This window comes from Callorhinus ursinus, unplaced genomic scaffold (genome assembly GCF_003265705.2).
Source record: "Callorhinus ursinus isolate GAN/ISIS: 27379988/994484 unplaced genomic scaffold, GSC_fseal_2.0 scaffold35, whole genome shotgun sequence".
NCBI classification, from domain to species: domain Eukaryota; kingdom Metazoa; phylum Chordata; class Mammalia; order Carnivora; family Otariidae; genus Callorhinus; species Callorhinus ursinus.
The window spans coordinates 4,278,118-4,304,738 of NW_027397097.1; the positions used below are offsets into that span (position 1 = coordinate 4,278,118).

General features: G+C 38.0%; 1 protein-coding gene across 1 annotated transcript in view; it reads left to right on the forward strand.

Annotated features, from left to right (window-relative positions):
* RNF169 (ring finger protein 169) overlaps positions 1–26,621 on the forward strand; it is an 82,291-nt gene that overhangs the window by 13,386 nt on the left and 42,284 nt on the right. Inside the window, exon 3 of the mRNA XM_025894158.2 lies at positions 18,095–18,182. Within this exon, the coding sequence (XP_025749943.1) occupies positions 18,095–18,182 (88 nt within the window). The remainder of the gene's footprint in view (positions 1–18,094; positions 18,183–26,621) is intronic.

Genomic DNA, 26,621 nt, shown 5'->3' on the forward strand with positions numbered 1-26,621 from the left:
GATACATTTCTTGCCATGTGGCAATTCCATCCGTAGGTGTCTGCCCTATATATGAATGTGTGTATGACATTTATGACATATATTCATGTATATACACCTATACACGTAACAAAATTTTTAAAAAAAATGATGCTCACTCTAATACTATAGTACTGGAAAAAGTAATAACAGCTGTCCTTGATAGGAAAAGGGATAAATTACGGTTGAGACAATTATTGTTTGTCTCTCCAGAGAAAACCATTGTTAATAATTATACATTTCCTGCCAGACTTTACTAGCTTTTTTACAGTGCATAATTACTATGTATGGCTTTTTAATGATAAGAAATAGTAAAAGAAATGGTTTAACTTTCTTTTGATATATAGGATCAGATTAATGATTAATCACTTTGGTGATTAGGGAAAGTTCTTTTGCCTCAGGATATCAGTCTTATATCCTGTATCTAAAATTCAATACATATTCTCTTTAGGTCCCTTATTCTTACGGTTCTTGAAAAATGCAGGTACTTCTGAGAGAGAAATAGATAAACTTGTTCATGTAGGGTAGCGAGGTTTTATCAGATTTATGCATTCTTCAAGTTGGGATAGTTTTGGAGAGGGAGTTAGCATTTATGGAATTTACTTTGTACTAGGTCCCATATGTTAGGTTTTACAGTTTATTTACTGGACATTTATAGAGTGCCCCATCTGTATAAGCCATTGAACTAGATACTTAAAAAGGATGGACTTGAAGAGAACAAGAATGTTTAGAGGAGGAACATTGAAGGAAGAACAGTTATCTTTCACACTTAATAACTGTGCCTCAGTCTAATTTAGAAGATTACATTAAAATAAGTATTAGACAACTGTGATGAAGATATGTAAGGAGCGTTTGCTGATTATTCATACTAATAAAGATGATGCAAGACTGTCCAATTTCAACACCTCACTCTCCTTTCTGGTTTTCCAGAGGAAATGGGTAGTATTACTATGAAGATAGTTGTATGCAAAAGCTGAGCTGGTTTATCCCAGATTGATACTTTCCATGAGGCTTGTATTAGCTGTTTTGATTGGAAAGATCCTTAGTTCTTAGGCTAAGTAAAGATTCTGTTTATAAGATTATACTCATTCAGTAAACTCTTTTGTGCCTATATTATAAACTGACCCTGGGGAACCTTGGAGGTCCTTCTTGGTGACTTTATCAAGAGCAGTTTTGAGAGAGTGGTGGATCAGACGCAAAAAAAAGGCCCTAATAGCATGGGTTAAAGTGAGAAAGGAAAAACAATATATATTCTACTCTTTGGAGGGCTTTGCTGTAAAGGGGGGGGCAGGGAAATAGGTCAGTACCTGCTGGGGGACAAGAGCTCAGGTGTTTTTTTCTTCTTAAGATAGATGACATTAAGTCATGTTTGTGTATTATATTTGTGTATTATCACATTAGAGAGGGAGAAGTTGATGGTGCTGGATAGAGTAGAGAAAACTGATGAGTTAAGGTCATGAAGAGCTGAGAGAAGATGCGATCTGGAACACCAGGGGGAGATTGATCTTACGCGTGAATAGGGATACTTCTCCCATTCTGGTGGCTCTACTCATTGCTGTCTATTTGGACAGTTTTAATGGTTTGAACGTTAAGTTTTCTAGTGAATCACAATCTGCTTGCTTAGTTTTAATATTCAAGTATTTAAAGACCATGATTATTTCTATCTGAATTTTTAGGTTACACTTCTTAAATTAATCCCTTTGGTTCTTCCTCCCTTTCCAAAGGTTCTGGTCATACTACATTACTTAGTGACCTTGTAATATAGTATGCTTTTTTAATCCTTTTTGACCTTTTGTCACCTATGATTATTCTGCCTGGAAGACTCTATTTTCCTGTCACCATTATACTCATCTTTTAAGGCCCAGGTGAAACATTGAGTGCTTTGTGAAAAATTTTCTCACCCATGTAGGAGTCAGCTACCTTCTGTTGTGCCATCACATAAGCATGCGTTTCACTAATGTCACTGGATTTCAGTTCCTCATTTGTGTATCTGGCTCTACAGTGAACTCTCTGAGGTCAGAGATTATGTTTCTATGTGTTCAGCACTTAATATGGTACTTAGACGGTATTAGATACACAGGCAATGCTTAATAAAGGAAAACGATTCCTTAAAAAAAAAATCCCTAAAAGTTTTTGATTATATGTGATAATTCCTTTACCCTTCTGGTCATCTTTAAATATGCCGCTCAGAGCTGACCCTTATACTTTAAATAATGCCTGACTAGTGAAGAGTGTAATGGGGTGTACTATCTCTCCATCTGGATGCTAAATTCTTCACACTGCTAAAGATTGTTAGCTCTGCTCATACTGAATTTATCAGCAGCAAAACTGGCTTATTTGTTATTGGCATGAACTGCTGTCAAACCATCTTCCTCGTCACATGTATTTGCCACAAAATTTTTAAGCTTGAAGATAACTTATTTCCAGTTTTGGTTTGGTTTTTATTTTTCTGAATAGCAGTGCACTTATTTTCCCTTTACTTCTGTTTTGCCATTTCTCTTGTGTTTTGTCCGGTGTTTGGTTCTAGAAAACTATTATAATAAAAACCTCAAGGGGCGCCTGGGTGGCTCAGTCGTTAAGCGTCTGCCTTCGGCTCAGGTCATGATCTCAGGGTCCTGGGATCGAGCCCCGCATCGGGCTCCCTGCTCGGCGGGAAGCCTGCTTCTCCCTCTCCCACTCCCCCTGCTTGTGTTCCCTCTCTCACTGTGTCTCTCCCTCTGTCAAATAAATAAATAAAATCTTAAAAAAAAAAAAAAGAATAAAAAGTTTAAAAAAAAAAAAAAACCTCAAAAGATTGGACTCTGTTGAAGTTTACCTTTGCCTTAATTATAAAGAAAAGCTTTACTACAACTCCCTTCAGACAACAAATTCTTTGAAAGACTTTAGTATGAACTGGTGCTAATAGTATTAAAGATCTTTCTCATTATTAGTTCATTCAACAAAAATTTTTTAAGCCACTGTCTTACACTAAGACACATACCTAGAGATCATCCGTGTCTTCAAGGAAATCTCCTAGTTTGGGGAGGCAGAGGCAGAGACAAGTAATTATAACACAGGTAATAAATGCTACTATCAATGAGATAAGTGCAGAATGTCACCAGAGCCTACAGGAAGCTAATGCCATTCTCTCTGGGTTAGTGGGAAAAGCTTCACAAAGGAGAGGGCAATAGGCAGGGTTTTGAAGTAATTAGTCATCATACAGTGAGAAGGAGAAAAACCATTTTAGGAAGAAGAAGTGGCATATATAAAGTCATAGAGGAGACAGGATATGGCATATCTAGGTATAGTGAGATGTGTTAAGGCTAGGGAGGGGAGCAGTGTTGCAGGAATGGAAAAATGTGGCTGGAATGGTAGATTGGGTCCCAGAGAGAAGCCAATAAAAGTAAGCAGGAGAGGGCGCCTGGGTGGCTCAGTTGGTTAAGTTACTGCCTTCGGCTCAGGTCATTGATCCTGGAGTCGCGGGATTGAGTCCCACATTGGGCTCCCTGCTCAGCGGGGAGTCTGCTTCTCCCTCTGACCCTCCCCCCTCTCATGCTTTCTCTCTCTCTCATTCTCTCTCTCAAATAAATAAATAAATAAATAAATAAATAAAATCTTAAAAAAAAAAAAGGTAAGCAGGAGGACGATAGGGTCGGGACTTCGTTTTATAAAGAACCAAGGGAGCAGTGTTGATGGAAAGACAAAAATGAGTCCAACAGGTCAGTTAGGCTACCATTTAATACACACAGAATCTGTACCAAGAGGTATTGGAGGATTTGATGAGAAAAACAACCCTGTTAAGGTAGATATGAATCCCGTTTTATGGATGAAGAAACACAGACCTCGCAAGGGTAAAGACCATTAGTATTTATCCAGTGGGTGGTAGATTTGAATGCATGTGGTATGGTTCCAAATCCTGCACTCTTTCTAATTTGATATCATTTCACCTTGTGGACTAGTGTGAATGATTCGTTGCCTCAAACAGCAGAAATTAAGTCCAAAGGATATGGTGGGGGCAACCATATGGTGGTCTTGTTCTGCCTAAATCTACAGGGCCTTCACCTCTGTAGCATTCCTATACCTGGTGTTTGCTTCTGTGACCTCTTTTATTGTGTGTCTCCTGTTGCTTGTGACTGCTGATCCAATGCAGGCTGCCTAACTGTGTCTTACTCTTTGGGCCATTTCTGGATTCAACAAGGAAACTTATTGCTTTCACTCTACTCTTATTTAATACCTGCTTTTGCAAATCCTGTGGATCTCTACTCTCTTACTTTGCCTTTTTCCAGTCCATGTGTCTTAGTCAATTTGGGCCACTATGACAGAATACCACAGATTGGGGGGCTTATAAACAACAGAAATTTGGGTGCCTGGGTGGCTCAGTCAGTTAAGCGTCTGCCTTCGGCTCTGGTCCTGATCTCAGGGTCCTGGGATCGAGCCCCACATCGGGCTCCCTGCTCAGTGGGGAGCCTGCTTCTCCCCCTCCTCCCCACTTGTTCTCTCTCTCTCTCTCTCTCTCAAATAAATAAAATCTTTAAAGATAAAATAACAGAAATTTGTTTCTCATGTTCCCAGAGGCTGGAAGGTCAAAGATCAAGATGCTTATAGATTTGGTGTCTCATGAGGGCCCACCTTCTATTCTAAATTCATAGACTGTCATCTTGCTGTGTTCTCACTTGGTAGAAGGGGCGAGGGAACTCTCTAGGGTCTTTTTCATAAGGACACTAATCCCATTCATGAGGGCTTTGCTCTCATTACCTAATCACCTTTCCAAGGCCCCATCTCTAAATAGCATCACATTGGGGATTAAGTTTCAACGTATAAATTTGGGGGGGATGCACACATTTAGCACCAGGGGTTGATAACTAGAGTCAGCAGGTCAGATCCAGACTGCTGCTAATTTTTGTAAATAAAGGTTTTTCTTGGAACATAGCTATATTCTATTGTCCATTGTCCATGACTGCTTTTATGCTACAACAGCAGAGTGGACAGTTGTGACAGAGACCTTATGGTCTGCAAAGCCTAAAATATTTTGTATCTGGCCATGAGTTTACAGCCTCAGGCTGCTCATTATTCTTTCCAGATCAAGGTACAAATCAGATTAAATCTTTAAGCAAAGGAGCAAGATGCAATGTGAAATTTGAGTATTATCATTAATTTTTTTTAGCATTTAATTTAGTAAGTACTTTTGAGTTGCCCCACTAATATATATATATATATATATATATATATAAATAAATCTTTGGTGGCATTTTTTTTCATTGAATTCCTTATACTTTCCTACAATTGTTAAGAAATTTCTATCCCTGAAAAATGTTAAGTAGAATTTTTCTTTCTCCTTATGGGGAAGTTTCTAACATATAATGAATATTAGTTATATAGCCAACACTGTACCAGACAGATTACATTAAATCATGTTTAATCGTTCATAATGGTTCATTTGAGGGAGGTATTATTATCCTTTGGGGAATGGGGAAACTGAGAGCTAGAGAAGTTGTAGGGTGTCCAGTGTCACACTGGTGGGTGATAGTGTCTAAGTGTTCTCAGCCCAGGATCTTTCTGTTTGTGGAAGTTATCAGGCATACTCATGTGGCTGGTAATGTGCTATATTTAAAGAAAACAAACACTTAACTGAGTGACCAACACAGGTAGGCGTTCTTGATAGAGTCCCAAAAGTAGCCCCTTCATACTGTATGTGGGGGAGATTCTGCGCGAATTTGGCATTGTTTTCCCATAAAAGTAAAGAACACCCTATTCCCCAGCTTACCTATCTGACTTGTGTAACTCTTCCAAGCAACCTTTCTGCTCTAGCAAATCACATTGATTCACTGTCCAGCCTTCATACTTCATGCTTTGTTATTCACATGCATTTCTCTTTCTCCGTCTCTTGACTTCCCTAAGTTTTACCAGTTAGTCTCTGCTTCGTCCCATCTTCTTAAAGCCTGCCTCTCCCTCCCAGCCCTGGTTCTCTTCCTTCTGGGGTTGGTTGGGGGGACACCTCACCTATTGATTGCAGTGTTTGCTTGTAAGCTTCATTTAGCAATTGCTTACTTTGTGATATTCCATTTGTCATTGTCTCTGTTGTTATTTAAATCTTTCAAAAAACTTTTTATAAATTTGTCTTCACTAATAAGCTTGGGGAAAGGGTCTCGTGCCTTATTTTGTGTGTATTTTCTCTTCCCGTAGCAACTCCCTTCTTCTTCATTGATCATTCCTGCTTTAATTTCTTAATCTCTGGAAATTTTTTTTCCTCATTCTTGCATACTTTTATGGGATAACTTGATATCTAATCACTAACATTTTTTTCCTTTTGTGACTTCTACAATTATATTGCTGTTCTTTTTCCATTTGTTATTGCCATTTCTGTGTTTCATGTTTTTTTTTTTAAGCAGGCTCTATGTCCAGTATGGGGCTCAAACTTACCACCCCAAGATTGAGAGTCGCATACTCTACCGACTGAGCCAGCTAGGCACCCCTGTTTAATGTTGTTTTTTTTTTAATGTTTGAGATTATAAGGCATTCAGTCTGGCAACTTGCATCTCTCATTTAACCTAAACGGTTTCCTATCTTATTAAAGCAATAGCTCGCATTATTCTAAAAAGTCTTTCTATATAATTTTAATGGCAGAATGATCATACATTGTATAGAATGTCCATAATTAGCCTAACCATTCCCTCAAAATTGGACTTTTAGGCTATTCTCAGTCTTTGTTTTTACAATTATGAACAAGGTTGCAATGAAAATCTCTTTTTTAAAGATTATTTATTTATTTGAAAAAGAGAGAGAGAGAAAGCGCACGCACGAGGTGGGTGGGTGGGCAGAGAAAGTGGGAGAAACAGACTCCCCACTGAATATGGAGCCTGATGCAGGGCCCAATCCCAGGACCCTGAGATCATTGACCTGAGCTGAAGTCAGACACTTGGCTGACTGAGCCACCTAGGCGCCCCACAATAAAAATCTTTTTATGTCAAAGTTCTTCTATATTTTAGATTATTTTCTTAGATAGATTTCTGGAAATTAATTATTAGGTCAAAAGTTATAAGCATTTTATATGTTCTTCGTATGTGGGCTATGACACTTTGATTTGGTTAGTTCTTTGCTGAAGGATAGTTTTTTAAAATACAAGCAGGGTACGTTCATGTAGTAGTAATCTGTGGTGTTAATTATTGGCACTTAAGTAAGCAGCCTTAAAGTTTGGTATTAACATCCTATTAGCTTTTTAACTTTTTCTCTGTGCCTTTCTTCTTCCCAGGTAACCACTCTTTATATTGCCTGCTGTAAAGTTTTACTTGTCTTGGGCAAAGGGGTAAATGAGCCGTTGCATTAGTTTAAGACAGTACTTGGCTGTCATCTGCACTCTTAGAAAGAGTAAACCAAAAAATAGATAAAGTAGAAACCACTTTAGTTTGGTTTTAGAACACATTTGTGGTTCGCTCCCCATGTCTTCACCTTCCTAATTCTAAATGGTATGCTTAATTTAACATTAAGATTTCTCCTTTCACATATTCTGTTTGATAGTGGTTGTGTGGTGAGTAGTATAAGCAGGTAACCTTGAGATTAGTATGGATAATGGTTTCTTATTTCCTATGTATCTCTGTGCTTACATATGTTTTGTTGTAGAAGATGGACTTGGATTCACTGTCTTCCTTTTGTTCTTACGCATGTCTACCTCTTGCTGTTCTATGCAGTTCTTCTTCTTCTTCTTTTTTTTTAAGATTTCATTTTTAAGTAATCTCTACACCCCCAACATGGGGCTTGAACTTACAACCTCAAGATCAAGAGTCACATGCTTTACCGACTGAGCCAGTGAGGCACCCCTGTTCTGTGCAGCTCTTAAATGTTTAGTTTTATAATTCTGACATTCTATAATTGTCTCACTCAAGTATGTTTTTCCTTCCCTAGTAAGATTTTAAGTTTCTTTAGGACTTGGACCACACACGTTCTACCTTTATTAGTAACCCTTTCTTGATTTTCTCAAAGGAATATTCTCCACTTTTGTCTTCTTCCTCACTGCTCATTCCCTCTTTACTAATGGTCTGTGATTTCATGATGAAAAAAATTGTCTTCTCCACTTCTCCACTGCTTCTGAAAAATGTAGATCTTGCTTCTGGCTATGGTGGAGCAAATTGTAGTGGACCCAAACTCCTGCTGAGAATAACTAGAAAAGCCTGATTTAAAAAAAAAAAATTATATGAAGGCATTGTTAAGTTGCCAAGGCAGCCAGGACTTCAGACATTTGTGGTTTCTTGGTTAATGGAGAGTACAACTTTAAGAGGTGGAAAAGCCAGCAAAGTTTTCTTCATAGGGCTGGGGATACAAACACTGTAGTTCAGGGCTGCCAGAGCAACAAGAACTTGAGAGGCCAAGATCCCAGAGAGAAGGGGGGTGCATCCCCACCCCCTTCTTCCTCTCTACCTGCTTTTTTTTCTCTTGAGGATTTGTTGATTCTTAAACTGTGCTGGGTAAAAAACAAACAAACAAAAAAGGCTAAGAACCTTCTCAGAAAGCTGTTGAAAAGCAAAGCACTCTTGTAACAGTTCTTTAGTGGAGAGGAAAGTTCAGGACTTCCTCCAAGGAAGGTAGTCTTGGTAAACACCCAGACTCTGAATTGAACCCTTGGAGGGCTACAAACCAGGCTAGGCTTTACAAGCATTAACAAAGATTACAGCCAGCCTTGAATCAGCTCATGTCCTGATTGCATTGTGAGGTGATCTGCCTTCGTTCTGTTTGCTTGTGGAGAATATGATGAATCCTCTGCAGGAATATATCATCCAGAGTCTCTACAGCCTTTCAGACACAATGAATGACATACTAACAAAAATTATCAGGTAAACCAGGAAACCAGACCAGTAATAAAAACAGACAGTATAGAAAAAGATTTGTGAGGGATGTCTGGGTGGCTCAGTCGTTAAGCGTCTGTCTTCGGCTCAGGTCATGATCCCAGGGTCCTGGGATCGAGCCCCATGTCAGGCTCCCTGCTCCGCGGGAAGCCTGCTTCTCCCTCTCCCGCTCCCCCTGCTTGTGTTCCCTCTCTCGCTGTGTCTCTCTGTCAAACAAATAAAATCTTAAAAAAAAAGATTTGTGGTATCCCAGTCGTCTAATAATTTATTCAGTCAGTCTCTAATTGAAGGATATTTAGGTTGTTTCCTGTCTTTAGTATTGTGATGATCCACAGTGAACATTTTTGTACGTACATCTTTGTATGTGTGTACGATTTATCTTTAAGGTAAAGGATACCCTTGCTAACTCTTGTCTTTGTCAAACTCTTTGATCTATGCTAATCTGATACAAAGAAGTATTTTGTTTTAAGTTTTTAATATCTTAAAATGTGAGTGAAATTGAACACATTTTAATAGGTTTGTAAGTCATCTGAATTTATTTTTTCCAAAAGCTGCCTGTTCATGTCATTTGCCTATTGTTTTATAGGGTTGTTCGGCTTTTTTTTTCTTTTTAAAAAATTATTATTAAAGAGTAATAAGGCATCGTAGGGTAAGAGCACAGATTCTGGAGCCAGATTGCTTGGGTTTAAGTCATAGCTCTTTCACTGATAGCAGTATAGCCTTGGGCAAAGTAAATGCTCTGTGCCTCAGTTTCCTCATCTGTAAAATGGGGATAATAGTACCTTCCCTTTGGGTCATTATGAAGATTAGATAAATTAATAAATACAAAGTGCTTAGAAATGAGCCTGGCATAATTTAAGTGCTACATAACTGCCAGCCACCATAATGGTCCTGCGGGTGGTGATAGAGATGGAAATTACCCAAAGAGATTTTTTTCTTTTTTCTTTCCTTCCTTTTCTGACATTTCATTTCATTTCTTTTTTTTTAAGTAGGCTCCATGCCCAACGTGGGGCTTGAACTCAGGACCCTGAGATCAAGAGTTGCGTGCTCTACCAACTGAACCAGCCAGGTGCCCCACCCAAAGAGTTTTTTTATTTGCCTAAGGACAAGTAGCTAGAAAGTAGGAGTATTCAGATTAGGATCTATGTCTTGGGACCCGAGTCCAAAGTTCTTATTCATCCTGATGTACTGATGAGATATGGAATCTGGGTGGGGTGGTGTGAAAACTCAAGCACAGTCAGGTACAAGGGATGATTATCTCTGGCTTTGGGAGTTGTTAGGGTTGACATCTTCCCAGTACAGTCGAGTGAGGTTCTCTTTCTAATTTTGTATTGAGTATGCTTTGACAATGAAACTTCATTCCTGAGGTTTGGTGCAATTAGAAAAATGCCTGTCTTATATTTTGTTTTGTTTGTTTGCCTTTACTAACAAGCAGTCGCCCTACCCCAGAGAAAATCCTTTTCAGGAAGGACCTTCAAGGAAGTACAGCTGCTCCTACAGGTCACATTAGACTGAATGCAATGCTCAGCTTAGGTCACCAGCCACAGGTGGTGTCATTCTTTAAGGCATCATATCCTTAGAGAGTTTCTCTTCCTGTTAAACATAGTAGTAGTTGGATAGGCATTAAGAAAGTACTACAGCCATTGGATTCATTTACAAATACCAAGATATTTAGCATCTCAGTGATACCTGAAGGAGTTTCTAGCATGTCTTTTCTGTTGTGAAGGAAGAAGGGCGAGTAGTTGTTTCTGAGCTGCCGAAACACTTGAAAAGCCCTATAGAAGGTGGTGGAGGAATTGGGTTTGGGACTAACTCCTCTGGACTAAGGAGGGTGGTGGTGTTTTTAGTCTCCCCCACTATCGATATCATTCACCAAATAGATTTGTAACCAAGGATGAACCTACAATGACACATTATAATCACCCAAAGTCTATAGTTTACCTTACGGTTCACTCTTGTTGTATATGCTCTGGGTTTGGACAAACACATAATGACATATATCCATCACTGTAATATCGTACAGAGTATTTTTATTGCTCTAAGAATCCTCTGAACTCTGCCACCTCATCCCCACCCCCCCTCCATTCCTGGCAACCACTGATCTTTTTATTGTTTCCATAATTTTGTCTTTTCTAGAATGTCATATGGTTAGAATCATTCAGTATGTAGCTTTTTCAGAGTGGCTTCTTTGACTAAGTAATACGCATTTAAGTTTTCTCCATGTCATTTCATGTCTTTAATAGCTCATTTCTTTTTAACGCTAAATAATATTCCATTTTCTGGATGTACCACAATTTATCTATTTACCTACTAAAGGATATCTTGGTTGCTTCCAAGTTTTGGCAATTATGAATAAAGCAGATAAAAATATCTTTGTGCACGGTTTTGTATGGACATAAGTTTTCATCTCATTTGGGTAAATATGAAGGAGTGCAGTTGCTGGATCATATGGTGAGACTATGTTTAGTTTTCTAAGAAACTGCCAGATATGTCTTCCAAAGTGGTTGTACCATTTTGCATTCCCACCAGCAATGAATGAGTTCCTTTTGCTCCACATCCTCCCCAGCGTTTAGTGTTGTCAGTGTTTTGGATTTTGGCAATTCTAATAGGTATAAGTGGTATCTTGTTTTAATCTGTAATTCTTTAATGACATATGATATGGAGTATCTTTTTATGTGCTTATTTGCCATGTGTATATCTTTGGTGAGGTGTCTGTTAAGGTCTATTGCCCATTTTTAAAAATCAGGTTGTTTTCTTACTTTTGAGTTTTAATAGTTCTTTGTATATTTTATTTTATTTTATTAACATTTCTTTTTTTTTTAGTAATCTCTACACCCAACATGGGGCTCAAATTCACCACCCTGAGATCAAGAGTTGCATGCTCTCCAATTGAGCCAGCCAGTCACCCCTAATTCTTTATACATTTTAGATAACAGTCTTAAGTCAGCTATGTCTATTGCAGATATTTTCTCCAGTCTGTGGTTTGCCTTCTCATTCTCTTGTCATTGTCTTTGCTGAGCAGAAATTTTTAATTTTAATGATGTACACGGATCATGTTTTTGATCGTGTATCTAAAAAGGCATCTCCATACCAAGGTCATCTGGGTTTTTTCCTGTTTCTCTGCTTTAGCAGTAGTATTGCATGTGTTTGAACCACAATTTCATCTTTTGGAGAGGAGGAATCTGACATATGACCCTAGAAAGGCAGAAGAAAATAAAGAGGAAAGTCCCACATCAGCATACAACAACTATTTTATTACAAATGATTATTTTTTCTTCATTAAAAAGCAGGGAACTTGAAAGGTTAATAATGTTTGATAAATAATTTGCACAATTAATAATGTTGATTGTATACATATTCTCCAGTCAGTTTTAAGAGACATCGTAGAAGACTCTGATTTAAAAGGGGAGATTTTGGGGGGCTCCTGGGTGGCTCAGTCATTAAGCGTCTGCCTTTGGCTCAGGTCATGATCCCAGGGTTCTGGGATCGAGCCCCGCATCGGGCTCCCTGCTCAGCGGGGAGCCTGCTTCTCCCTCTCCCACTCCCCCTGCTTGTGTTCCCTCTGTCGCTATCTCTCTCTGTCAAATAAATAAAATCTTTAAAAAAAGAAAGGGGGGGAGATTTTGGGGCCCCTGGGTGGCTCAGTCAGTTAAGTGGCCTGCCTCTTGATTTCAGCTCAGGTCATGATCTCAGGGTTGTGAGATTGAGCCCTGCATCAGGCTTTGTGCTGGAGCCTGCTTAAGATTTTCTCTCTCTCCCTCTCCTTCTGTACCCCCACCCCAGCTCACACACTCTCTCTCTCTAAAATAAATAAATAAATAGGGAGATTTTCATTTTTCTAGCCTTTTTCTGTTCCATTTGTCAATAGTCTAAATGGATTGAAACACCATGTTTCATAAAGATTCAAAGAAATTATTTGATATTATAGCTACACTAAAGAAGTTTAAAATCCTAAGAGCATTTTTACCCATCATGTTAGACTTTAATAGAGTATTTCAGAATTTAGGGAAACCTATTGAGTGGTAAATTAAAATTAAATAAAAATATTGTTACTGAATCATTAACTTTAGGAGTTATCTAGCAAGTTGCCTTCATGTCTCAGGTAGAAACTGAGATCTAAAGATATTTTAATTTTAGTGCATGGTGTGTGTGTGTGTGTGTGTGTGTGTGTGTGTGTGTGTGTGTTAGGAAAGCTTCAAGACCACCCAGTTAGGATGATTTGCTAGGAGTACTAATAGGACACAGCATATAGTTGTACTAATGGCTATGATTTATTATAGTGAAAGGATACAAATCAAAATCAGCAAAGGGAAAAGGCACATGGGAGAAAGTTCAGGGGGAAACCAGGTGTAAGCTTTCAGAGTCCTCTTTCAGTTGAATCACACCGAAAGTGCTTAATTCCCCTAGCCATAAGTTGTGACAACACATGTGCAATGTTGCCTCTAGGGAAGCTCATTAGAAGGGGTTTTTATTAGGGATTGATGATCCCTCTGCCTAGCATGTGCCAAAGTTCCAGACTCCCAGCAGGAAAGAAGGTAGTCAGCATAACTGGATTGTTTCTATGAACAGTTTAGGTGCGATAATCTGTACCTGATCAGTTAGGGAGGGTGGGAACTCTCCTGAAATCCAACTTCCTAGGCACCAGCCAGCCAAGGGCCACGTTGCTAGTGGGCCTTTTAAGATAGTCATTTAGGCCTGCTATGTTAACTCTTTTCTGCATTCTCCGTGTGTGTGTGTGTGTGTGTGTGTGTATAACACTTAGCATGTAGTGTGCTTTTATTAAATGTTAGCTGTTTTTATTTATTATAGGGATTCTTCATTGATTACTACTGCTTCTATTAATTGTGATCTTCTGCATTCCTAGGAGGTAGGTTGGCCAGTATTTTGATCTTCATTTGATCAATGAGGAGGCCAAGGCAAAGAGAAGCCTTGACACTTAATTGACAGAGCAGGTATCAGAATCTAATATGTTCTTTTTGAAAGTCCATAGGAAAAAGATGGGATTTTTTTTTTTTTTTGCCTTGTTGACATTTCTGGAGGGTATTAGTAAAATAGGAAATAGGATTAAATATTTAAGTTAATGTCATGTTGGACCAATTCATGTTTTATATTTAGCTATATAATTTTTGAACTTTTGGGCACAATGTCATTTAATGTAGCATAGTTCTGTTGGGGCAAAAAGTGATCTTGACTATTTAGCATTTTGTATTCTTAATGAATTAAACATTATTAATCTTAATCCAAGATTAAGCTAATCTATATCAGTACTGATTTTGCTGAATGTAAATTGGTACTTTACTTCTACCCTTTACTCTCAAATTACGTTACATTTACTCTCAAATAAGTCAAGGCATAGTAAGATTTCAGTCACTATGCTGAGTTCCATTTGGCCTTATATATGAACTTTGAGATTTCTTAATAGGTATCCCAAAGTGAATTTAACTTTTCATGTAATATACCTATCAAAGCAGTTGGATCATTATCTTTGTTTCCTGTAAGTTGTACTTGCAAGTAAATCAGACCGAACCACAATTTCTTTATCTTTCCAACACCAGAGAGAATTTTATAGTTATTAAATTCTGTTGTATGCCACTGTACTGGCTGAAATAGTATATAGTATATTCACTGTCAGGACACTCATTTGATGCTCATAATGGCCTGTCATGATAGGTATTAGTCTGATTTTACAGAAGAGGATATAAGTCATAAGTCAGTCTTAACTTATCCAAGGCTCTGGAAACTTCTAAGTTGAGGATCAGGCTTTTAACTTTGTATTATTTACATGATATAATGAAGATGGTAAGGTCTTTGGACATTTTTGTTCTAAATGTTAGCAAGAACCATTTTAGAGAAAGCAAATTATCCAACAGTAATTAAAATTTTCATAGAGGCGCCTGGGTAGCTCAATCGGTTAAGCTTCCGACTCTTGGTTTTGGCTCAGGTCATGATCCCAAGGGTTGTACGACTGAGCCCCGTGTCGGGCTCCACACTCAATGGGGAGTTTGCTTGAAGATTCTCTCCCTCTGCCCTGCTCCCCCCTTCTCTCTCTCAAATACATAAATCTTTAAAAAAATTTTTTTCGTAATTTCTACCAGGCCATCACTAAAAGATTTTTGGTACCTTGTAAATTTATAAGCCTGAATAAGATTATGCTCCTTATGTTGCTCCCCAAATAAAAATATTTAGATTTTTTTTAAAGTACGTAGGGGAAGAATCTTATACTTTGTACCAGAAGAAACTATGATACTTGCTATTATATCTTGGCCGGAGGAAGGTCTTTTCAAATATACAAAATACTGAAGCCATGAAAAAGGACTTTGAGTAGTATAATTACATAAAAATAACCACTATGAGGGGCGCCTGGGTGGCTCAGTTGGTTAAGCGACTGCCTTTGGCTCGGGTCATGATCCTGGAGTCCCGGGATCGAGTCCCACATCGGGCTCCCTGCTCAGCAGGGGGTCTGCTTCTCCCTCTGACCCTCTTCCCTCTCGTGCTCTCTCTCTCTCATTCTCTCTCTGTCAAATAAATAAATAAAATCTTGAAAAAGAAAAATAACCACTATGAGCAAAGTCAAGACAAATGATAAACTAGGAAAAGTGTTGGTAGTCATGTGACATAAGGCTAATTTTCCTTATAGAGAGCTTTAACAAATCAAGAAGAAAAAGTTAATATAAGGAATAAAGGAAATGCATAGGCATTTCATTTCAAAGTAAATGCAAATTACTCAAACATGAAAAGTACTCAATTTCACTCATAAAATGTGTATACAAGATACAGAATTTCACCTGTTAGATTGGCAAAACTAAAAAGTTTCAACACTCATTGTGTTGGAAAAGATATAAGGAGATGACACTCTCTTGCATTGCTGGTGGGGCCTAAGTCAGTATAGGCTACAAAAAGGAAGGGCGACTTGGTATTGTCTACCAAAATTACAAAAGCACATATGCATATATTCTTTGACACAGTAATTCTGATTCCAGCAATTTAATCTGTGAATACACTTGCAAAATGATATACATGCAAGATCATCCATGAGAGCATTGTTTGAATAGTCTTTGGAGATTTAAACTCCCCTTGATATCTGTATTTTGGTCCTCCTTTTTATTCTTAGTATTACTTCGTCTTCTCTTTTTTTTTTCTTGGAGGTTGGTTTATGGCCATTTTATAGTTCTGTCTAAAAGATGGAATCAGCCAGCGCTGTTCATTTTAATCAGCAGAAATCTACTCTGGCAAATTTAAACAGAAAAAGAATTTATTGAGAAAGAATATTGGGTAATCCAGAATAATCAGCCAGGTAGCCAGAAAACTTCGCTTGGAAAATAGCAGCTAGGATCCGAGAGCAAAGTCTGTATGATATGAATTCTTTGAAAGTTCTTCATGACCTGGTGTATTTTTAATTGTTCCTTGTTTACTTTAAGGAATATATATTCTATTTATTGGGTGCATACATATATATAAATATATTAGGATCAAATCTGTTAATTTTGTTACTCAGTTTTTCTACATATTTACTACCTTTTGGTCTGCCTGATCTGTTTTTAATTGTGGTGTGTTAAAACTTCTTGCATTATTTTAACACACCACAATTAAATTATCTTAATTAGTTTTTGCTGTGGTATATGTTCATACAAGTTCATGATTATTATATCTCCTTTTTGGATTGCTTTTCTAATCATTATGTAATTTCCCTCTTTATTCCTATTAATGTTTTTGGTTTTGCCATGTACTAGTTTTGTGGCCTTAGGCAAGTCATTATCTCATTTTCCTTATTGTAAAATGGGTATAATACCTACTTTATAAAATTTCTGTGAGGATTTGCTGAGAAAATATATATGAAGTATTTTACACGTGATAGGTTCTCCATAAATGGATTGAAAGTACTTTTTTGCCTTAAGGGTTCTTTTTCCTCTCTCCTTCTCCTTCTCTATTAAAGTATCAGATTTTAAATACTATTTGCCTATAATTGGAAATGTGCTTAAGGGATATGATTAAAATAGTCATCAGGACTTTTTTTTATAAGTGAGTGAAGGTGGTAGAATGTTTGCCTCCCACACCAGGCATCTGACAATTCTCTAGTACTTGTAGGCCTTTAAGTTACTGTTCCCTGCTTTTGCATTAGAGCCCGTGTTTCTAAGTCTCTTCCACATTTCAGAGGTGTACTAAATAAGAGTCTTCCAGAATAGTTGAGTCAACTGAAAAAGGAAAAAAGTCAACTTTTTAAGGAGCCTACTTTTTTACAATAAATATTTGTCAACCTGAATGGGATATAGAGTTCTTAGTAAGTCTTAAAATTAATACTATATTTTGATCACTACATGTACAAAGAAGTATATAGACGTGTCATGTACATTTAAGGAGGCAGAACTGTGTACTTTCTCCCTCCTTTTTGATCGCATTTAGAACTTGTCTTTTATTCCTATTCTTCATTTGGGTTTTTATCATCTATTTATATTACCAACGCGTGTTGTGTGCCTTCTGTGGTCCTGAATATCTTGGATTTAAAAATATGTAGAGATAAGGGAAAAAAGAATGTCAGCTGAGAAAACAGCACAGAAGGTTTAAAAATATATGGCGTGTGTCTATTGTAACTTGATAGTCAGAGTTAAGAGATCCAGTGCTGGAGAAAGAAGAAATTGTGATGAAGTTGTGATTCATCTTTGGAGAGCCTTGAATGACGGGTTGAAGAGTTTTGACTTTATTCTCTAGGCCAGTGAAAACCGCAAAGGCTTTAAGGATAAAAAATCAGGTTATATACCGAAAATGTTTACAGGTTGTATGCAAGAAAATACTCTGCCGGCAATATTGAAAAAGAGGAAAATACAGTATTATGAATAAAACTTTAGCTCGTTTAGAATGTTACTTGGTAACATTGAACTAAGCTTTAAATAGGATTTTTTTCTTAAGGTCCTTTAACATGTGACTTTATCAGTGAGGCTCCTTCAGACCGTTCTTTATAAAATAATCTTTTTCTTTCATTCTACATTTATTTTTCTCTGTAACACTTTGTACTACCAGTTGTATTATATGCACACACTTGTTGGTTTATTGCCTGTAAGATTGTAAACTCCATGAGAGCAAGGGCTTTATTTGTTCAGTGCTTCTCCCCAGTGCTTAGAACTTTAATAAATATTTGTTAATGAGTGAATGAATATTCAAATTAAGATGACCACAATTTTTTATGTGGTTTATAACGTGGGGACAGCAGTAGAGTAGGGTTTTGGGTTCTTTCCTAGAAACTCCTGTTAAAAAGTGTTTTCTTTTCCCTTTCCTCCAGAGTTTATATTCAGAGCACCAATCAAGTTAAGCAAGCCTGGAGAACTTCGTGAGGAATATGAAAGCCTGAGAAAGGTACAGTATAAACGTGATCACACCACTCATTTTCTTAAAGTAAATTGAAATGATGACATTAAAGAATACTTGGTGGGAGTTTTTGAAATTTACAATGCAGAGCCTGTCTCCATACTACGTTATACTGTAGCTTTAATAGAGGTAGAGTAAACCTTAACTAAGAACCCCTTTTTAACTGTCCTTTCATAGATGAAACTGTAGCTCACCTGGCCTGTCTTATACCTGCCACAATAACTGGCCACCAAGAGGGGTATTCTTGGCATTTATTTACTTACTTACTTATTTAGATTTATTAGAGAGAGAGAGAGAGAGAGCGCACGTGCTCCAGTGTAGGGAGGGGCAGAGAATCTCAAGCAGACTCCCTGCTGAGCCCAGAGCCTGCCACAAGGTTTGGGGGGAGGGCTCCATGAGGGGCTCCAATCCCACAATCCGTGAGATCATGACCTGACCTGAGCCGAAACCAAAAGTTGGATTTTTAACCGAGGGAGCTACCCAGGTGCCCCTATTCTTGGCATTTAAATCTTGGTTAAAAGCCAGCATTTAAGCTCTAATAATGTATTATTTTTCCTTATCTTGCAAGGTTCCTCTAATTCCGTGAAACTGATGTTATCTTTTGTTGCTTTTACTCTGTTACGTACTACAGAACTGTAGCTTAGGACAGTAAGGGGGGTAGTAAAATAATTTTCTAGGTAGAGAACATTTACCACCGGGAAAGCTTTTAGCTATGTCCCCATCGTCTTATTTTCAATGTTTTCAAGCTTATTGTCTGTGAATCACTTAGAGAATTAAGATGTCAAAAAGGCTGGTAATAAGTATGTCACAAGATTTGTTATCATCCTTCCCCAGCCCTTGCCCGACACCACCATACCTTACCTACCTTCGTAAATTATTCTACATGTGTATATTTAGTATTTTGTAAAGGTAGTCCACTTAATCTGAATCAGATATCATCATAAAACAGGTGAGACAATAACATTGTGGCATTTTACACTGAATGAAAAAAATCAATGTTTAAAAAGGTCGTGTTAAAGAGAAAATAGAGAACTTTGTTTAATTACCGTACATTCTTTGACTTTCTCTTTTAAATGAGAGTGTCAAATGTTAACTTGGGTCCCCATGCTCCTTTTATATTGGAATTGTGAGAGTGTTTTTGGTGTTTAAATCACTTACAAAGCTTTTTTCTACATAGGAAGGAATTCTTTATGGGGACCACATCAAAAGAACCACAGATTCCTCTTAAATGAAATTCCAGAATCTGCAGCTATTTAATTCTGATATACCTTTTTACAAACTTGGAGAATATGGAAATTTTAAAGCTATCAGCTTCAAGATAAAGAGAAGACAGGGAGTTGGAGGTAGAAAAAGGAGGTAAAACAGAATGCATAGTAAGAGTAGAGGTTTTTATAAGCTTTGGGAGAGAGAAAGAAACCTTGGGAACTGTGCTGTTACTCCTTTTAGGAGGGAGGGACAGAAAAATGGTCTGAAAAGCATTTTAAATGGCAGAATGATGTTAAGTGAAGTTAGGACAGTCTTACCCTATGTAAACTGGATTGGGTTTGAAAAATATTCACCTATGTTATTTGGGTTAAATGAAGGACATATATAGCTCCTCCCCCCAACTCCAAGTGCCCAAGTTGCTGGCATCCATCGTACAACATGGAAAATGGAAATTCAAGTCAGAAAATCAAAGGGCTCTATATGGCATATCTATACAGTGGAATAATATTCAGCAGTAAAATAGAATGAATTACTGGTACATGCTACCACTTGGGTGAACCTCAGAAAGATGCTAAGTGAAAAGAATCAGATACAAGGGACCACATATTGTATGATTACACTTATAGGAAATGTCCAGAATATGCAAATGTAATGAGACAGACAGGAGACTAAAGGTTGGTTGAGGGGCGCCTGGGTGGCTCAGTCGGTTAAGTGACTGACTGCCTTCGGCTCGGGTCATGATCCCGGGGTCCTGGGATCGAGCCCCGCATTGGGCTCCTTGCCCTGCGGGGAGCCTGCTTCTCCCTCTCCTTCCCACTTGTGCTCTCTCTCACTCTGTCTCTCTCTCTCTCTCTCAAATAAATAAATAAAATCTAAAAAGAAAAAAAAATTTAAAGGTTGGTTTAAATAGGGGGTGGGAATGAGGGTTAACAATAAAAGGGCATGAGCGATTTAATTGCAGTGGTGAAGATTTTTAAAACTGATTTATGGTGTGTTCCACAACTTGGTAAATTTACTAAAAGTCACCGAATTATACATTTGAGGTAGATGAATTACATAACATGTAAAATATGCCTCAATAAAGTTGTAGAAAAAAATTAAAAGGCACTAGACATTTGGATGGAGACCTTGGTAGAGAAAAGGTGTCTCGTAGAGTATGTATTTTCTAAAACAAAACAAAGTAAATATCTATATTACTGGATGAATATTTAGGGAAGGAAAATCCTTAAAAGTTTCTGTAAGCAGGGCACCTGGGTGCCTTTGGCTCAGGTCATGATCCCAAGGTTCTGGGGTTGAGCCCCATATAGTCCATGCTCTGCTCAGCAGGGAGCCTGCTTCTCCCTCTTCCTCTGCCCCCTCCCCCCGCTCATGCGCTATCTCTCACTCTGTCAAATAAATGAATAAAATCTTAAAAAAAAAGTTTCTACAAGCAAGAGTTGGTGAGTGGAAATTAGTTCTACACAATTCATCATTACTATTTTGGTGCATAACACATGCTAGTAATATACTTTTTATGTGGTATATTTTATTTTGTTTAAGAGAGAATAAAAACTTTTGTAAGGGCTATAAAAAGTTAATAAGAATTTTATTCTTCTAATTCTAGTTCTTTTAAAAGATATTTACTTAGTAATCATAGATCCTCCTACCTGCAAGTAGTGTTACACTTACTAAGGTTACTGTGAGTTTCTAAATTGTATGATTCTGTGGATTTATATTTCTGAATATGTTTAAAGTTTTCTTCTTGCCATATATCATAGGTAATTTTGTTTTCTTAATAAGAAAAACAAGGCAGGAATATGTAAAGCAAAATGTGAAAGTTCCTCTTTTCCTTATTTCTCATTCTCTTCACCATAGTTAACTAGTATCGGCAGTTTAGTGTATATCTTAGGTCCTTTATATACTTACACACACACACATACACATATGCTTTAGTCTTTTTCAGTATAAATGAGATCATTATGTATATTGATTTATACATCAGATATTTTTTGTGTCCCTACTGTGTGCCAGGCATTGGGGATATGGTGTCGAAGAAGACACCCAAGGTCTTTGCCCAGGGAGATTACATTCTAGTGCAGAAGACAGTAAATAATTAGCAAAGAAATACTTACTATATATTAATAAGGTAGGATCAGAAGAGTTACAGGGGAATGGAGAGGAATTCAATTTAAAAAGAGACACAAAAAGACTGTAATCAGGAAGGTCTCTCAGAGAAGGCAATGTTTGAGTTGCTGTCTGGAAGAAGTAAGGTAGCAAGCCAAGTGAAGGTATGAGGAAAGAAGATTCCAGGCAAAGGAGCAGCGAATTCAAAGACCCTGAATAGAAACAAGTTCGGCTTGTTCAAGGAACAGTGTGGCTGGAGCTCGAGTGTGCAAGTCGTGGGTGGAAGGGTGGTATGGGGATTTGGTAGGAGATGAGTTGGGAGAAATAGAAGGGCCAGATCAAAGAAGGCCTGGTTGACCTGTTAAGGAACCTAAATTTATTTTAAGTGTGATGGGAAGCCAGTAAGATGATCTGACTCATACTTTTTTTTTCCTTTAAATTTTTTATTGTTATGTTAATCACCATACATTACATCATTAGTTTTGGATGTAGTGTTCCATGATTCATTGTTTGTGCATGACACCCAGTGCTCCACGCAGAACGTGCCCTCTTTAATACCCATCACCAGGCTAACCCATCCCCCCGCCCCCCTCCCCTCTAGAACCCTCAGTTTGTTTTTCAGAGTCCATCGTCTCTCATGGTTCGTCTCTGACTCATACTTTTAAAGGTCTCTCTGGTTGCGCTGTAGGGAATAAACAGTAATGGGCCTAGGAGTTAGGAATTGTATTTACTGTGAATAGTAGAGACCCAAAAATAATGACCCAAACAAATTAGGAGTTTTATTTTTCTCAAGTAACAAAAACCAGATATAGGCAGCCTAGGGCTGTTACGGCAGCTTCATGACATCAGGAGGTCAGGTTCCTTTTGTCTTTCTGTTTAGACATCTTCAAGTGTGCCTGTTTATTGTACTGTGGGATGGCTGATCCTTCTCTAGAATCACATCTAGACAGAAGGTAGGGGGAGAAAGGCACATATCAGCGGAATTGTTTTATTTAAACTTTTAAAAATCTTTATTTTATTTTTTTTAAGCTTTTATTTATTTGTCAGAGAGAGAGAGAGCACAAGCAGAGGGAGCAACAGGCAGAGGGAGATGGAGAAGTAGGCCCCCCACCGAGCAAGGAGCCCGATGTGGGACTCGATACCAGGATCCTGGGATCATGACCTGAGCTGAAGGCAGACGCTTAACCAACTGAGCCACCCAGGCATCCCTGGGTTTTTTTTTTTAATTTAATTTTATTATGTTATGTTAATCACCGTACATTACATCATTAGTTTTTGATGTAGTGTTCCATGATTCATTGTTTGTGTATAACACCCAGTGCTCCATTCAGTACATGCCCTCTTTAATACCCATCACCAGGCTAACCCATCCCCCGACCCCCCTCCCCTCTAGAACCCTCAGTTTGTTTCTCAGAGTCCATAGTCTCTCATGGTTTGTCTCCCCCTTCGATTCCGCCCCCCTTCATTTTTCCCTTCCTACTATCTTCTTTTTTTTAAACATACACTGTATTATTTGTTTCAGAGGTACAGGTCTGTGATTCATCAGTCCCACACAATTCACAGCACTCACAATAGCACATACCCTCCCCAATGTCTATCACCCAGCCACCCCATCCCTCCCACCCCCCACCACTCCAGCAACCCTCAGTTTCTTTCCTGAGATTAAGAATTCCTCATATCAGTGAGATCATATGATACATGTCTTTCCCTGATTGACTTATTTCACTTAGCATAATACCCTCTAGTTCCATCCACGTCATTGCAAATGGCAAGATTTTGTTTTTTTGATGGCTGCCTAATATTCCATGGTATGTATATACCACATCTTCTTTATCCATTCATCTGTTGATGGACATCTTGGCTCTTTCCATAGTTTGGCTATTGTGGACATTGCTGCTATAAACATTGGGGTGCATGTACCCCTTCGGATCCCTACATTTGTATCTTCGGGGTAAATACCCAGTAGTGTAATTGTTGGGAGATACGGTAGCTCTATTTTCAACTGTTTGAGGAACCACCATACTGTTTTCCAGAGTGGCTGCACCAGCTTGCATTCCCACCAACAGTGTAGGAGGGTTCCCCTTTCTCCGCATCCCAGCCAACACCTCTCGTTTCCTGACTTGTTAATTTTAGCCATTCCGACTGGTGTGAGGTGGTATCTCATTGAGGTTTTGATTTGGATTTCCCTGATGCCGAGTGATGTTGAGCACTTTTTCATGTGTCTGTGGCCATTTGGATGTCTTCTTTGGAAAAATGTCTGTTCATGTCTTCTGCCCATTTCTTGATTAGATTATTTGTTCTTTGGGTGTTGAGTTTGATAAGTTCTTTATAGATTGTGGATACTAGCCATTTATCTGATATGTCATTTGCAAATATCTTCTCCCATTCTGTCGGTTGTCTTTTGGTTTTGTTGACTATTTCCTTTCCCGTGCAAAAGCTTTTTATCTTGATGAAGTCCCAATAGTTCATTTTTGCCCTTGCTTCGCTTGCCTTTGGCGATGTTTCTAGGAAGAAGTTGCTGCAGCTGAGGTCGAAGAGGTTGCTGCCTGTGTTCTCCTCTAGGATTTTGATGGACTCCTGTCTCACATTTAGGTCTTTCATCCATTTTGAGTCTGTTTTTGTGTGTGGTGTAAGGAAATGGTCCAGTTTCATTCTTCTGCATGTGGCTGTCCCTGGGTTTTCTTTTAAAGAGCTTTCTCCAAAGCCCCACCCAGTGACTTCATGTGTGCTTCATAGTCTAGTGTCATAGATTGTCTCTAGCTGCCAGGGAGTCTGGGAAGCAGTGTTTTAGCTGGGTACATTAACTTCCCAAGTAAAATCTGGGTTCTCTTGGAAAGGAACTAGAGAACGGATAATGGGTTAGGTAGCTAGCAGCCTGTTACTCATGGGACAAGAATGGAAATAAGACCAATTAGGGCACTTTTGGATTAAACAGTATGTTGGGTTTAAGCAGGGTTAGGGCTTTACTTAGAAGTATGATGGAAGGAGAGATGCAATGGACAGGAAATTGTATACAAGGAAGTTGTTTTGTTTTGGACCGTGGTTTTTAAGGAGGTTGTTTAAGGAGAGAATTGAGATGATGACATGATGGGCAGTGAAAGCGTGGTAGGGTCAATGGATTGAGGTTTTGATGGTGATAGAGAATTGTAAAAGTAGGATCACTAGCATACCAGTCAAGCTGGGAAGCTAGGGAGTGATGGTCTAAATGTGAGAGGCTCAAAAGTGAGACCGGGAGGTAGTTAGTTACTGGACCAGAGAATGTTTATAAGAGTATGATCAGGGAGTAGACAACTGAAGTAGGATAGAAGAAAAGACTTATTTAGGAGGAAGTAAAGGAACTGTGAGAGTATACTCATACTGAATTCTTTAGGAATGATCATTGGAGTAGTTGGAGAGAAACATAAGTGCTAAGTTTTTCTGTGAATAAGGGGAATTGACAAAGAGATAGGTAGGTGTCTACCGCAAAGAGGGCTTGTGGGTGTTACAGTCTGATGGTAAATGTTTCAGAGAAGCTAGGGTTTTTGAGGAATAGTATGATCTCTTATGTAACTTGCTCTTTTTTTTTTCACTACAATATGTGGTTTTTTTTTTTTTTTGTGGGAGGTAAGGCTTTCGTATAGATATTCTTCATCCTGGATGGTATTTCATAGTATGGATGAGGCATAATTCACTTAACTATTCCATTATCATCAGTCATTTAAATTCTTTCCAATTTCTCCCAGTTTTAAAGAGATGTTATACTGAATACACATGAATATATGTGAGCAAATACTTCCTTTAGTTTAGATTCCTAGAATTGAAAGTTCAGGGTCAAATGGTATATACACTTCGTATTTTGGTGGATATTAACAAATTGCCTTTTATTTTTTTAATTAAGATTTTATTTATTTATTTAAGAGAGAGAGAGAGCCAGCACAAGTGAGGGGAGGGGCACAGGGAGAGGGAGAAGCAGACTCCCCGCTGAGCAGGGAGTCTGACATATGGCCCTCCATCCCAGGACCCTACGAAGCCTGTTAACCAACTGAGCCACCCAGGTGCCCCAATAAATTGCCTTTTTAAAAAGACTTTTTCAACTAACACTCTCACCAACAGTAAAAGAGAGTCCCCTTTCTTTAAATCTTTGCCAAACTTTTATCATGATTTTTTTTTAATTTTTTTTTTTAAGATTTTATTTATTTATTTGAGAGAGAGAGAGAATGAGAGAGAGAGAGCACGAGAGGGAAGAGGGTCAGAGGGAGAAGCAGACTCCCCGCTGAGCAGGGAGCCCGATGTGGGACTCGATCCCGGGACTCCAGGATCATGACCTGAGCCGAAGGCAGTCGCCCAACCAACTGAGCCACCCAGGCGCCCTATCATGATTTTTAATATTTTGCTAATCTGCTAGATAAAAATGATATCTCATTGTTTTAATTTACATTTTCCTGATTACTAGCTAGGAGGAGCATCTTATATTTGCTGGTCATTTATATTTTTTCTGTGCATTGCTTGTTCACAATCTTTGAATGTGAAAACCAGTTCTGTCTTTAGAGCATTTGTAAACTTGACTACTAATGGCATGCTTTTTTTTTCTGTGCTTTTATAGATGTATTATATTGAAAAAAGTTTCTGTCTTCTTTTTTCCCTGACATTTTATGGGGTTTTTAAGTGGAAGGAGAAAATTAGCATGTGCTCAGTCCTCTATCTTGTTACATTGCTTGAGGAAATAATTTTGTTGTATTCATTCTTTAATATGTGTGTGTATGTATATGTATATACGTGTGTGTGTGTATATAGTGTATGTACACATTCTTGTTATATTCTTGTCTACAGTAAATGTTGAAATCAAAAAATAAATTTAGCAAGAAATTATTTCAATATTGCTATCTTTGTTTCTATTCTATGTGAGACCATTAGTCATTTTTGTCTTTTGAAAAAATTGATTCATCTCTGTACATTCTATTTATTGGTTGGATTAAACTTATTATTTACACCATTATTTCTTCTGCTTATATAGTTTGTTAGATGCTTAATTTTGACCACGTGTTTAAATAGTTGCTTTATGTTAGAGTTAGGAAACATAATCCACATGCTCTTGTTTGTCTTCTTTGAATCATTGGACTCTGAAAGGTTGAAAGTAGG